Raw genomic sequence first — 14940 nt, forward strand, 5'->3', positions numbered from 1 at the left:
GATCAAAGGGTGCCATTTTTAATAGTTTAGTGATCTTTTGGGCCATTCACTCATTTTTTTATGCATACTGGCAGCTTTAGTTGCATGTCATATGTGCATGATTTGAATTTAAAATTTGAACTCATGCTATGTTATATGATATAAATCTGCATACACTAGCATTATATAAAAAAAATTATCCTTGATTAAATGTATACAATAATGATAACAAGCATGATAAAATGTTTTAAAGTCTGTGTAACAAAAGAAAGCACTCAAAGAAATTTAAATTAAAAAAACAATAATATATAATTTTGGTAAATTATTGTTACATGGAAGAAAGCACTCAAAGCAATTTAAATTAAAAAAACAACAGTATATAATTTTAGTCAATTATTGATTGATGATATGAATAGATTCAAGGGTTATATAAGTTTTTAAAAAAAATACTATTTTATATTATATCAAAATTATTAATCTAACTTGTTAGTTAAGTTGAATCGCCAAAAAATTATTTATTTGCGTCATCAATTCATTTTTTAATTACATCTTTTATCTTATATATAGCACATAAAGAAGAGTGCTATATAATATTTATTTTCCAAAAATTATCACAAATAAGTATTCAAGCACAGTAATTATTATTGTTATTATTATTTAATAAAATTTATATTCTCCTTCTTCGTTCACCTGACTCATCCTCCAGCTGCTGTTAAGTGTTAGACAACAACTAAAGGGAGGCAGCATATATAATCGCTGGATGGTGGATATGTGGTGGACGATTGAAATGTAGTTTTGGCAAATTGAGGAGAGAGAAAGCGAAGTGAAGAATCCAGCGTTTGGGGGATAATCTGAATTAGGGTTTGACAGGCAGCAGAAATGCCGCTGAGTAGGTATCAGCTCAGGAACGAGTACAGCTTGGCTGATCCAGACCTCTATAGAGCTGCCGATAAGGATGATCCTGAGGCTTTACTTGAGGGCGTCGCCATGGCTGGTCTCGTCGGCGTCCTCCGCCAGCTTGGCGACCTTGCCGAGTCAGTACTTAATTCCTCTGTCTCCTATCTTCCCTTTTACTTTTTTCCTTCTCCAATTTCTACTCACTTTGGACCAAATGCCGACGAATTTGGGCTACTTCTATGCTGACTTCCTGATTTCTATGGAGTAAGCTGGCGGTGTTCGCCACAACTGTCCATTTGAGATCTGTACCGAACTTCCAACTTTTTGAATTGCGCATAAGTTACTTGCTGAATTTTGGAATTCCGGTTATGCTGACAATCGATTGTAATGCAGGTTGTTTTAGATTGTATGTACACGAGATTCTGCTAATTGGTTTGACCACAACATTGAAAATCAAACGATAGAGTTTGGACTAAATTACTCTGGTTTTCCAGTATTCAGGGGCCTTGAATTCTTTTTCAATTCTTTGTTGACCATCTTAATATAGCTAAATGTCATGTTCTGATGGTCTAGTTATACATGTTTAGGAAATGATACGGTTTTTCACTCAAATGAATATGACTCAATACTCCAGAATGTTAGAAAATGGTGTTGTTACATTCTTGCCAAGCAGTCTGGCTGACATGCAAAATAGCCACCATCTTGTTCCACTCTTCTATTCGATAGAGCTAACTCAGCACTGCAATTCTATACCAGTACTCGTGTCTTGGATTTGGTATGGGAGCTTGGTTTTAGATTGTTTATCATGCTGAAATGCTCAGATACCAAGGTGTTAGGTGTCTGGAATAGCCGGAAGAGTATATGTGGTGCCCAGTTCTTAACCTGCTTGCCTCTGTGTATAGAGAGTTTTGGGTTCTGAATATGTGGGATAGCTTGCATACGATAAATGTTGTAATGGGATTTTTTTCCTGTCTGGGTCCTTTTCTCTGATTAGTGAGATTTTCTCCCTTGTTTTTGCTTATTGCGAGCTTAATTTGATATGTAAAAAAACCAAATTTGGTATACAACTGCTGCATACGATGTCCTTCATCGACATTATCATGATTGGAATTCTTCATGAATATAGGACACTACTTCATATGCTTCTTTGGCTTCTATGTGTTAAATCCGAAGATGACGTCTAGTACACCGGATGCATGAGAATAGCTCAATCAGCTTTTATCTGCAGAATGGTGAAATTTATTGATGTTATTAAGACAAACACTAGTTTAGGTTCAAATTGAGGATTACTGTTAATTGATAATAGTTGATTTGCGGAAAATTTTCCATGTTAGGCAATGGTAATCTGATTTTTCTTAGAAATTTTTGCAAACAAGTAGGATCAGCATGTGTATTTCATCTGACATCCATAAACCTCTCTTTATTTCTAGTGCACTTTAAGCTTAAATCAAGGATTTGAGTGTGGAAAGTGGTTCTGCATAAGGAATCATCAACTTTGACTCTATTAGAAAATAAGAAGAGTGTCACGCTTCATAATGTGGCAGCACAAGCCCATTTGAACTGTCTATTCCTCAGACTTTATTGTTATAATTCTCAATGTATATGGTGGTATTGTCCTAGTTTACCAATTGTTCTAGAGTTTCAAGGTGGTTTCTGCTTTTAATTTATTTTCAACTGTGATTTCTGAAGGTTTGCGGCTGAGATATTCCATGATTTGCATGAAGAAGTAATGGCAACTGCTTCAAGGGGTCATAGCCTGATGGTTCGTGTTCAACAGCTAGAGGCAGAAGTTCCTAGAATTGAGAAGGCATTCCTTTCCCAGACTATTCACTCGTCATTTTACTATAATGCTGGTTAGAACACTCTCTTGAAGCATTTTATTAATTGAATGTGCTCCTGGCAATCTTCTGTTTGTTGCTGTTTCACAATCATCTATATATTATGGTCTTTCTATTAGCACATTTTCAAATTTTGGCCAAATTAAACTGCATTGCATAGAGAATGGTTGAGCTTGTTTACATGTGATAATGCCTTCGTGAGTTGCATTTCACCCTACGGATTGAGATGAGCTAGATTTAGAGGAGGTGTTATACATAGTCTGAGTAGTTGATCATTGGATATTAGAATCACCCCTAACTTTAATGTATGAACTAGTAACTCATTGAGCATTCTGTGTGAATGTGCTGTTTGGCATTCTGTTGTTTTTATAAATTAGCATAACATACTGCTTGCTTTGTAGCGATAATGTGGACTTTTACTTATGGTGCAGGCATGGACTGGCATCCTAACATGCACATGGATGAAAATCTGATCACACGAGGAGACTTACCTCGGTTTATAATGGACTCTTATGAGGAGTGCAGGGGTCCTCCTCGTTTATTCCTTCTGGACAAGTATAACATTGTTTTATCTAATTTGAGTAGCATTACTTTTCCTAGAAGAGACAAACCTCCTAACAGAAAGAATTTGATCTGTTCCAAGGTTTGATGTTGCCGGTGCTGGAGCATGTTTAAAACGCTACACTGATCCATCGGTCTTTAAAGTGGAGGCATCATACTCTGGAATCACTAGTGCAGATGTTCTTAGAGAAAAGAAAGCTCGTAAAGCAAAGGTAGCTCATCAAAAACCATGATGGTTGTTGCCTTACTTCTTCTTTGATTCCCATTTCCTTTCTCCACTCCCTTCTGGAAATGTTGAACTTGTGCGTTTAGTCAGAAGCAGTTGGAATTTTTGGCCAATTTTCTTAACAACTTTCAGTTTTTGTAATTTGTAAGTGTACCAATCCTTGCAGAAGAAAGGTTCTCGTTGGAGGAATGGAGAAACTCCAGAGAGTTTACCAACATCACATGCAAAGTGAGACTTACTGATGTTCCTTATTAATTATGTTTATGATATCCTCTATCCCTCAGTCTCCCTTTTTCAAAATCTTTTTGGGGGCCTTGTGATATTAGGTAGCATGATGTTTTTCCATTTAATTTGACACAGACTTCATCAGTTGTTTATGGAGGAGCGTATTGAAAATGGCACAATTGATTCTGCCCGTCGGGTTAAATTGAAAAGAAGGCTGAATGGATTTCCATTTGACATTAGATCTGGGAAAAGCTACATGGAGAAGTTTCTCAGGTCTCCTTCGCCAGAGCATGAAGAGGTTCATGAAATTCCTGTTGATTCATCACCTTTGGCTTTGCCATATAATAATGTTTATGAATCTGCATTTGAAATAGTCGAAATCAGAACAGTGAGTCCTGAGAAAGAGTCAAAGCAGACAATGAGCAGCCCGTCCTCTTCATCTTCAACTGGGAAGGGGACTACACCAGCATCGGCCATCCATGAACTGAATGAGGTCCCCAGTCCCAGTCCCAATGGAATTTCCGAGGTGTCAAAATCAAAGTCTACTGTAGAAGCAAATTACATTTCCTCTACTCTTCATAAGGGATTAACTGCAATGGAGGTATCAGTGGATGGAGGAATTAAAAAGGAAGATAGTGGAGGTGACTATCAATCTGATGATGCTGCAAGTGAGATAGAGAATTATATGGATGCACTCGCTACCATGGACTCAGAAATGGATACAGACTCTGAGTTGAGATCCAAGAATGATTTGCTCAACTTGAATAGCAGAAGGCAGGCATCAAATTCAGATATGGATGGGGAACAGGTTCAAGCCCATTTTTCTGATTCGGTATCAATGGGAAATTCCAGCTTATCTGATGAAGGCAATAGCTCATCCAAGAAAGATTTATCTAGCTTTTCCTATTCTGATTCTCATAGTACTTCTGCTGAAAACACACCTTCAGAGGGTGAAGTTTCTTCTAATACTTTTACATCTACAGAAATCCAAGCAAGTGAGGATTTACCGACTCAGCAATCCATTGGGGGAGGACATGTGTCCCAGCCTCTAGGAGGTGCTGCTTCTGATGGTTCCTTCACTGAGCCAGTTGAAATTCCTGGTAACAGTTCTGAGCCTGGTGATCTAACTGCTCCTTCTGATTCAGCTCCTGTTGATAAGAATGAAGAAGCAGTTGTAAAACAGATTGCCTCAATGGGTCCTGAAATAGATGAGATGGTACCAAAACTCAGCATGGACCCACCCTTAATTTCCAGCGATGACTGGCTACAAGAGGGAGACTACTCGTCCCGACAGATGTCTGGTGATAATCAGCATCTAGATGAGTTTGAGAATGAGAATGTCAATAAAGCTAAGAACCTTGGTAACAGTTCCGAGCCTGGTGATCTAGCTGCTCCTTCAGATTCAGCTCCTGTTGATAAGAATGAAGCAGCAGTTGTAAAACAGATTGCCTCAATGGGTCCTGAAATAGATGAGATGGTACCAAAACTCAGCATGGACCCACCCTTAATTTCCAGCGATGACTGGCTACAAGAGGGAGACTACTCGTCCCGACAGATGTCTGGTGATAATCAGCATCTAGATGAGTTTGAGAATGAGAATGTCAATAAAGCTAAGAACCTAGGCTGTACATCTCATCTGTCTGTTCAATCCATTTCGAGAGATGGCTTCCTATTCCAAGTGTCAGCTGAAAATAAGTTTGATGATAAGTTAGAGGATGAGGACAGAAATCAGCAGGATGATTTAGCTTCTACCGCTGATTGCACTGTTGCTCACCATGCCATGGCTGACAATCCATTTCTCTTATCCTCTGAAACCCAGCCTCTGAACAAGTTACATGATGAGGATGACCCAAATTCGAGAGATGATTCATCTAATGCTTTCAATCCTTTGGATGCTGTTTTGCAGAATAGAGATGATTTGTCACCCAAAATGTCATATGAGAAACTGCGACTAGATGACTCTGGTGTTGAGAATCCAAATTTTGTTCTGGATGCCCCTGTTTTTGCATCTGATACTATTGATGCTGCCACTGAGAAGAAAATAACTGAAAATTTGCTGGAGAATGTGCCTCAAAGTGGTGATCCGGAAGATAATTTGGTAGCAGATTCTGTAGAAAACCAGATAGGTCCACAAAATTTAGTGATGACACTTACAGGAGAGCAATCTATTGATGCAATTAGCATGGAAGTAGAAACTCACTGCTCCAAGGTAGAACCTGTTGACAGAGATTCTGAAATAGATGATGCAGTTCCATCAGCTGGGGGAAAAGCTGAAAATTTAATCTTCAAAGAAGACATTCCCGTAATTTGTGAATCTTTGGAATCTTTTGTTTCAGGAACAATAGGTGAAATTCCACCACTTGGGCTATCAGAAGAAAGAACTTCGTACCTTAGAGAGGAATATTTTGATCAGCCCTCAAATCTAGGAGATGGTGCAGTAATGGACAAAGCCACCTCTGACCCTGATTTAGTAGAAATGGATACTACATCAGAGCCTTCACTCATGGCTGGCGATGATGTACACTTAGACGAGATTGCTCGTGAACCTTTAAATGTTCCCGCTACTTTTTCTAGTCATGATAATCATGCTGTTGAGGATGACGATGATGGTTCATCTGTTGATCCCAAAAAATTTCTTGAGGGACCCCTCCCTGGTATTGGAAATGAGCATAATGGATTGGAAACTGAGGCATTTTGGTTGGATACACCTGGAAAATCAGATATCGCAGAGGATGTATGCCATCAGAAATATGCTTCACCAGATTTAAACAGTGTGTGCAACATTGTAACTGATGAAGATACAGGGTCACAAGCGTGTGATGATGCATCTGATACATATATTGTTTCAGAAGCCAGAAGTAGTCTAAATCCTGGTGATGCTCCAACATGTCAATCATCTGTTGAACAGAATGAACAGGAACTACATCTCAAAGAAAAGTTTGACATACAAGTGCAAGAATGTGAACAGAAATTGTTTAGTGAAGGTCAGGCCAATTCAGAGTTGTTCAATCAGTTGCAGCAGAAACATTACTCAAATCATGATGATCAAGTGGGAGCTTCTGATACTTTTGCGGAATCTTTGCTGGTAAACATTCCTAGTCAACTGTCAACGTCAAAGCTCTTACCACAGGGCAACAATATGATCGAAGTGAGTGAACACCTGTTAGATCCATCAAGTTCAATAGCTTTGGGCTCTTCTCTGCTTTCAAATTCAAGTCAGATCTACGTGGAAGAAATGCCTCCCTTGCCGCCCCTTCCTCCTGTTCAATGGAGGATGGGAAAGCTTCAATATGCTAACCAAGCCCTTGAGAGAATGTCAGCAGAACGCACTGCAACTGCCTTTCCACCGCCATTGCAATGTATATCTGATCAGGAAGCTCAACCGTTGGTTCCATTTTCGCCACCATCAGCTTCAGCATGTGAGATGTCAATGCCTATGTCAGAAGAGCTGATAACTATTACTAATCCATTCTTGTCGCAAGTACAAGCTGTGGTTCATGATGGAGATTCGAAAGATAATGTCCTCCCTCAAGAAGTGATCGGGTGCACAAGTACATCATTACAATTGCCTGAATCACATGGTGGAATGCTGCAAAATGATTGCCAGGCTGGAGAGGGAGAAAAAGTCCAGACCAGTTTGGATTCCTCCCATGCATCTGTCATGGATGCAGCTTCTGCTGATGCTTTGGAATTGTCACACCAAGAAGTTGTCAAACCTCTCAATGAAATGGCCCCAGAAAAAAGTTTAAAGGACATGGAGCTTTGTCAGCACTCTGCTTATTCAGATGACAATGTCATGACTTGTAGTACAACTGAATTACCTTCAGATGTAGCAAACAAGCATGCCATGCCAACTTCAGAGGAAAAATTATCATGGCCAACTAGTGAAGATGGCAAACTACATGGAGTTCAACCAATGAAGCTGCCGAGACCTCGAAATCCTTTAATAGATGCTGTTGCTGCTCATGACAAGAGCAAAGTTCGTATCTGAGTGCTATTCTTTCTTTCTGACTGCTGTATATCAGCTTGGTTCATTCATGTTATCTAACAATTTGAACTGTTGCAGTTAAGGAAAGTAACAGAGCGATTTAGACCTCATATACAGAAGGAAGATGAAAGAGATTCACTGCTGGAACAGATAAGGGCCAAGGTGAAAATAATGTTTGGGATCTTCTTTGTTCTCTGAATATATATCTTGATTTAGTTTACGTAATGACTGGATCCGTTGGATGTTGCAGTCTTTCAACCTGAAACCTGCAGTTGTGACAAGACCTAGTATTCAGGGTCCTAAAACTAATTTGAAGGTTGCTGCAATCCTGGAGAAAGCAAAAACAATACGCCAGGTTGGTCGGTCCGTCATTCTGTCTGTTGTGTGTGTGTGTCTCTCTCAGGCTTATAGTTGCATTAATGAATGTGTTTCTTGCAGGCTTTTGCTGGAAGTGATGAGGATGATGATGATAGCTGGAGTGATTCATGAAGTCTTGCGCAAGTTTCATACAGATAACCTGGCAATTTCCCATCATCCATGTGATGCATATGCAGTATATCTGCGCTGCAACAATTCTTTGTTGCTTTGTGGAATAGCGTGGAGGGCATAGGGAACTCCTCTTCCTCGAAAAGAATCCTTGCCATTTGCGGCTTGTGCCTTTCTGTTGGGGTCTTACTCCTTTAATACATACAAACATGCATATACTCTCTCTCTCCCTCTCATATAGCAATAGGAGCTAAATATAGTTAGTTTTAGCTTGCAAGTGCTTTATCAATCGAGTCCAGTGTAGATATTATCACGATTGATCTTACCGATTTTGTGTAATGAGGTACCACTTTCGTTTCTGTATACAGTTGTTTCGCTAGCTCCTGGAGAAGTTGTGGTGTAATTGTTGAATTCAATTACTTGTGCATATATGTAACCATTTTATGCTTTTGCGCGTACATGGTGAAAGGATTTCATCTGCTAAATATCCCTGTACTATTTTGGTAGAAGGTTTCAGGTTTGAAAAATTCTGTTGAAGACCTGGAATTTATGCTTGTAAGGAAATTTGTGCAGATTGAACGATCACAGGTTGGACTGTTTTGCAAGTTTGAGCCATTTGAAGGTCCAGACTGCGTCATTGTAAAAATCAAGCTGAGGGGTGGTGATTTAAATGAAACATATAATTGTTAACGAAGGTATGGTGAGTAGCACCTTGCGTTTTTATAGCTGAAGACAAGTGGGTACAGTGCTTGATGCTCCGTGTAGCACTTTTTGAAGCTCTAGATTTAGGGTGCGTTTTTGTGAATTAAGTGAGGCCAAAGCACACGAAATATCTTCTCGGAAGACCAAAAACGCTTCAAATTACAATTATTATGTCTTTTTAGAAAAGAAAAAGAAGGAAACTGAAAAAGTCATCACAATTGTTTTTTTTTTAATCCATTACTAGCACGCTTTTAATCACGTCACACAACACACATTCTCGTAGATATCGACAGCAAAGCCACAGCCCAGAGTGCACATTTTACTAGTCGACAACTTGATTAGATTTTAACCCAAAAAAAAAAAACAAAAACGACTTTGATTAGATTAACGTCCCTTGCTTACGCTGCACCGACTGCCCTGTCAAAATCCACCCAGCCGGGCCAGAACAGAACTCACACAACCCACCAGTCCCGCGTCCCAAAACCAGCAGGGGAGGAAGCCGAGGAAATGGAAGCAGAGGAGAGCAACGGTGAGAAGGAGGTGACGACAGTGCCACTTTCTGAAGTGGTGTCGGAGTGCGTCAAAAGGTGGTTTAGTGACACCCTCAAAGAGGCCAAAGCCGGAGATGTTAATATGCAGGTTTTGGTGGGTCAGATGTACTTTAACGGCTACGGTGTTACCCGGGATGCCCAAAAGGTACTCTCTACTATGGCTGTCACTATTTTCGGGGCCTTTTTTCCCAAGTTCTTTTTCTCTTTTTTTCCCCTTCGGTTGCTTATCAGTGGTTTGACTTTGTTATTCGTCGTCCTTGTTATTCTGATGTTGGAGGTTGTAAACCAGTTCTGATGCTGCTGAAGAAAAGCTGAGCGAAGTTCGGGAGGGGGGATGTACTTTTTTGGCCAACAATTAGGGAATTAATCTTTGTAATATATTTTGCCATCATGATATTTGGAATTTGGGTTTTCACTTTTCTTTGACATTGTTAGATAGTTTAATTTATATGGGTTTGCATATGCAGTAATTGTTGCCTTTTCCTTTTGAACGAGTAAATGGACTGTCAAGAAGAATAACCTTAAATGTTAGATGAATGCGTTAACGATTCAGTTTTTTTTTTTGTGTTTTAGAAGATTTATTTTGCAGTAGCCGCGTTTGGAATTGGCTTTGTTGCATTGCTTGAGCACCATAAAGGTGTAAAGTTTATTTTATCTATTTAAAGTTCTTTTGATTTCTTTGGTTGAATCGCAAAATACTCAGTTTAAATTTTGTACACCCAAAATATGTACGCTTCTTCAAAATACTCAGTTTAAATTTTGTATACCCAAAATGTGTATGCTTCTTCTCCCTGATCCTGCATTTACTTTCTCGGTTTTATGTCTCATTTTCAGCGCTCTGTATGCCTTTCTGTGGATTTATTTAATTAATTTAAATCTCAGGGAGGAATTTGGATGAGAAGAGCTTCAAGAGTGAGATCTTCAGTTTGGAAAGTTAGCAACAAACGCCCAGGTGATCTTCTTCTCTTTTTTGACTGGCACTTTAGAATCGTCCATGCAGTCTATTTCATCGAGATTTGACAAATTGACCAACTTGTGCTTGTTGACTTCCAGGTTACAATGCAAGTGACTCAGATTCTGAAGAGTTGATTGGTTAATAGTCATCTGATGAGCAGGGCAATCGTCTTTAAATCTATCGAGAGGTGAGTTAAATGCTTTATTCCCCCTTAGCCAGCGTATAGATTGTCTTTTGCGCATCCATTTGTTGTAGAAATTCTCACTTATGATGATTACATATCAGTTGCACGTACTTATTTGCATAGTTTATGCTTAGATAAGACTTCTACAAGTGCATGAACTTTATTCGGTTGTGGATATGTGTTGTTTTAGATTGCATGGTTTCTTTACTCAAGTATCAAGAATCTAAGTTTAATGATAAAGTTATTTTTAAGCTGGCTGTCATTAATATGCCTGTTAGGGCTTCCTATTTTCATTACACATTCCTAAAACTCAAATCATATGGGTTTCCAATTATGTTCTTTGAAAGGTTCTTGTGATAGGTCGCAATGAGTGTTATTAAGCGTTGGTTGTGGAATCTACCCATTGACACTCCGTTCGCCTATTACAACCACATGTTTCACTAAATCTGTAGGAACTTAAATCATCTCAGCAATATTGGCCTTGTGTGGTACCCTCTGGTTCTTAAATCTAATAAACTTTTATCTTCCAAGGGAAGAGATCTGTTCGATGTCTTAGTTTTATCATTAGTGACCAAATGGCCAAACACATTAGTCTACTCCTGCCAACTGTTTTTACTCAACGTGTATTCAGTTAAGGTTTTGGTATGTCAATTTTCACTGTAAGAAGAGTTTCCTTATTTGATCTATCTATATAACCTTATGAATTGGTTTCTCTTTGATGGCTTTTAATTTTAGTTTCTTGATCTTTAACAGGGCCTTCTTTTTGTTCATATGCATTTTACATTCTAGTTCTGTGCGTGCTTTAATTTTAGAGTCCAAAATATTTGTTTGGTTTGCTGGAGTGCTTAGAGGGTCTAACTGCTTGTTTAATAAGCACACTTGTTTCCAAGAGATAATTAACATTGTCACTGTGTTACCATTTTTTAAGATTCTATAATTTTGTTTAGTGGACTATATACTGTTAGAACCAACAAATTATCATGTAACCTTGTACATCAAGAGCCATGTGTATAGTCTGGCTTTAATGGCTATGGTATGGGGTTTGTGTCTAGAAAGCATAAAAGACTCTCGTGTATAGGCCACCATACAGCATGGAGTTATTGGAATCTGTAACTTCTACTGGTAAACAGGGAGTACTTGTAAAAGAAGCAGATAAAGGTCCTTAAACTTGGAATAATTGCATTGGTTTGACCTTCAAATTAGGTTTTTTCCCTTTCTAGCAGCTTAAGAATCAAAAAGTTCTCAGTGAAGTTGACTAACAGCACAATGGTTTTGAAGAAGATTCAGCTACTACCTTGATAGTAATATAATTGGATTAGCATGGTCAATTGTGTTCGTAGACAGCTAATTAGGCACATTAATAATAATAACGTTCTTGGGCAGCTGACCAAAAACCTTTTTTGATGCTCAAAGATGAATAATTGTTTATAAGATTTGGATTTTGAGCTGATAAAGGTCTCCTCTAAGTCTGGATGATGTTCTGATGAATATGGTGCAGGTATCTTTTTTCTTTTTGGTTACAGAATAGTACTAATAATAGTACTAGTATCAGTACACAGAAAAACTTCCTTTGTGACTCTGGGAATTTGTCCACATGTTATTGCAAGTGGTGTTCACTTTGTCTAATAACTAAACTCGTGAATGACTAATTATGATTTTTGACATACATTGATGGGAATTTAGAAGACTGGTCATACATGAGGATTTTAGAAATTTTACTACATTACTAAAAGCTCACTCAAGTAAGAGTAATTGCTGGCAAAATAACATAGAACTATTTAAAGAATGTGTTTTAACACAAGCTGTATGGCAGAAAAGGTTAGCAATTTTATTAGTCTTTAGCAATTAATTGGTAAAAAATAAGGTAGTTGTATGATCGTTGAACATGTAAAATGCAAACATATGGTTAACAACACAAATTCATTGAGTAAATTACTATTCACCCCATGTGTTTTTGCATGTTACCATATGACCCCCCTAACAGTGCAAAATATCCACGTAACCGGACGTGTTTTTATGTAGAGCGGAAAGTGAATGGAAAACAACTCTAGTTAGGACAATTAACCTGAACGCGCTCCATACTATCCATTTAACCTCTCTTGTTGTTTCAATATATGCGTATAATTCCCCTATGGTTCTATACAAAGTGAGTTAGCCCCTGTCATATTAGTGCTTAAGTAAGGGAAAAATTGATATTTCAACTTACGGTGTTATAGAGGCTAGTTTCTGTCAAATTTCGACATTACACAAATTTACAGGGGTTATGTGGAATTTTTTAGACTTTTTTGTTTGGGGGGGGTTGGGGCGGTGTCATGTGGTAGTAGACAAAACCATGGGTACATAGTAATTTAACCAAATGCTTTATATAAAACCATATAAAGGCGGAAAAAAGGCATAAAACAATTGCCAAACCTTGTTACTGATGTTTACCATGTATTTAGACTCTTGTGGATTAACCAATTCCAGCTAGTTGTGAGCATTTGGCTTTCTAAAGTTGTGATTGCATCTTTCGTTACAATAACCTGTTCAGACAGCAAATTTAGTGTTCATCTGTTATCACTTATATCACGCTTGGTCGATTTAGTTGCTTGATTATCCAGTGGGTGGCATGCATTTCTCGAGTACTTGGTTGTGTGATGGAAATTTCTAGGCAATTTGATGTTACAGTTCTCTGGATTTTTTGCAGGGTCCTTGGGCTTTGATTTAGCTGCTGGGAATGGAAGATGGTGATACACCGATGCTCTTAACGTGCATTGGAAATTGACCTGTGTTGAGTTCCTATGACTCTACTTCCATTCTTCTACCTCTAGAGCTTGCATATTGTTTGTTGTGGTACATTTATTTTTTTTTATTCGTGGCTCATGGTGGGGATAACCTTGGCGTCGAAAGGATATGATGGGCATTTGATGCACTGATATAAAGATTGATTGAAAATTTTGGATGGAAGCCATTGACATTGGAAATACGCTTTGCCTAGAACAACTAAACAGCTACTCAATGTAGTATTTGGCGTAATCTCTGTTATTTTGAAGACTTGGGATGTTGATAGGTCTATGGTATTGATTGAGTTTCGAGTATTGATGCTAAGATTCCTTTGTGCTAAAAAGAGCTATGGAATGTGTGGTTGTGTTGATAGCCTTATTACGGGCAAAGCCTTTACAGAGAGAATGCTGTGATATTTTCAATTTCAGGCGCTTAAAATTAGTAGTGATAGCGGAACTGGTCCAGAAGATCGCACCTTTTTTTTTTGGTTTTTTTTTGTTGGGTTTGGTAAGCAGGGATGGTTGGGAGAAAGTAGCATGCTTCTAATGGTGACGGGAGGGGAGGGGATGAATGATAGAAGATCGCATTTTAGGAGAGAACATCAATTTTGTTTGGCATGGCAGAGCGGTAAATTAATATTTTTTACTACAAAATGTAATACTGCTGTGGTTATAGTAGTGAGTAGAGTGTTACTAATTACTTAAAATCATTATGCAGAACCATAATCAAAGGCATCTGACTTTTGTGATATTTGTCGTAATTACCTAAGACTTCTCCCCGGTGAACTGACGACCGACCCCTGTTCAAGTTGCCGTGACATTGAAAAATTGGTCTCTAACCACTCAAAGCAGGAAGCGAAGCAAAGTTAATAATTTTGCATTGGATCAAAACAGTAGTAAATACAGTTTGTGTCCGACTGGAAACGTGATGAGTCCAAATGAGAGCAGTTTTTTTTTTTTTTTTGGGTTAATCAATCTCTACATCTATATCCGGACCAGGTGCCTCAGTATTCAACAACTAATGCAAATTTTGGTACATGGAATTTGCAACTGTTTGATCGAAATGAATAAGAGAATTTTACTAAACACGTGCAAAATAGTTGGCCTAAAGATATTTAGTTTGAAAATAGGGTTAGGATTGGTCCAGGAATAAACAAACTAAAATTAGAACAAAATAAGCGGTATAACCGATCATATAATGGTTAGACAGTAGACACCAGTCATATAATAATTAGGTGGTAAAATCGACCATATAAAAGGGTTGTAGCAACCCAATAAAGACAAATAACAAACCAAAATAAAAGACACCAAAATTAATGTGATTCAGCCAAATTGACCTACGTCCATGGGCAAGGGAGGAGTAATATTTCTACTATGAAGAAAAAAAATATAAAAGCCGTAGGAAAGTGGTTCCTAGGCTAAAATGACACTCAAAAGGTTTAGGAAATATTCATAAATTCAAAATAAGAAAGTCTAAAATATTTGACTATAAATGGGTTAGATGACCCAAGAAACTAATAGCTCATATAATACTCTCTTGAGTGGTGCACTTAAAACCTTCATAGACCCCCCTTATTTATAAGAAA

General features: G+C 38.2%; 2 protein-coding genes across 5 annotated transcripts; both read left to right on the forward strand.

Moving 5' to 3' along the window:
- The first annotated feature begins 597 nt into the window (after positions 1–597).
- On the forward strand, positions 598–8658 carry LOC113695587 (protein SCAR2-like). 2 transcript variants are annotated; one of them, XM_072054179.1, is made up of 10 exons: positions 598–1013; positions 2566–2729; positions 3146–3269; positions 3358–3487; positions 3668–3729; positions 3862–4592; positions 4710–7705; positions 7793–7876; positions 7965–8069; positions 8153–8658. In XM_072054179.1, the coding sequence occupies exons 1-10, from the start codon at positions 859–861 to the stop codon at positions 8201–8203; spliced, it is 4602 nt and encodes a 1533-aa protein (XP_071910280.1). In that variant the 5' UTR covers positions 598–858; the 3' UTR covers positions 8204–8658. The 2 variants fall into 2 exon arrangements, with proteins under 2 accessions (XP_071910280.1, XP_071910279.1); XM_072054178.1 differs by having other exon boundaries at positions 3862–7705.
- Positions 8659–9204: 546 nt separating this feature from the next.
- Positions 9205–13733, forward strand: LOC113694773 (uncharacterized). 3 transcript variants are annotated; one of them, XR_011816608.1, is made up of 5 exons: positions 9205–9598; positions 10027–10090; positions 10336–10405; positions 10507–10595; positions 13279–13733. XR_011816608.1 is itself a non-coding variant. In XM_072054180.1 (4 exons), exons 1-3 carry the CDS (start codon positions 9410–9412, stop codon positions 10548–10550), a joined length of 303 nt encoding a protein of 100 aa, XP_071910281.1. In that variant the 5' UTR covers positions 9229–9409; the 3' UTR covers positions 10551–10595; positions 13279–13733. The 3 variants fall into 3 exon arrangements, 1 of the variants encoding a protein (XP_071910281.1); XR_011816609.1 differs by having other exon boundaries at positions 9206–9598; positions 10030–10090; XM_072054180.1 differs by lacking the exon at positions 10027–10090 and having other exon boundaries at positions 9229–9598.
- Positions 13734–14940: the final 1207 nt, after the last annotated feature.

This window comes from Coffea arabica, chromosome 6e, assembly GCF_036785885.1.
Source record: "Coffea arabica cultivar ET-39 chromosome 6e, Coffea Arabica ET-39 HiFi, whole genome shotgun sequence".
Taxonomy (NCBI): Eukaryota; Viridiplantae; Streptophyta; class Magnoliopsida; order Gentianales; family Rubiaceae; genus Coffea; species Coffea arabica.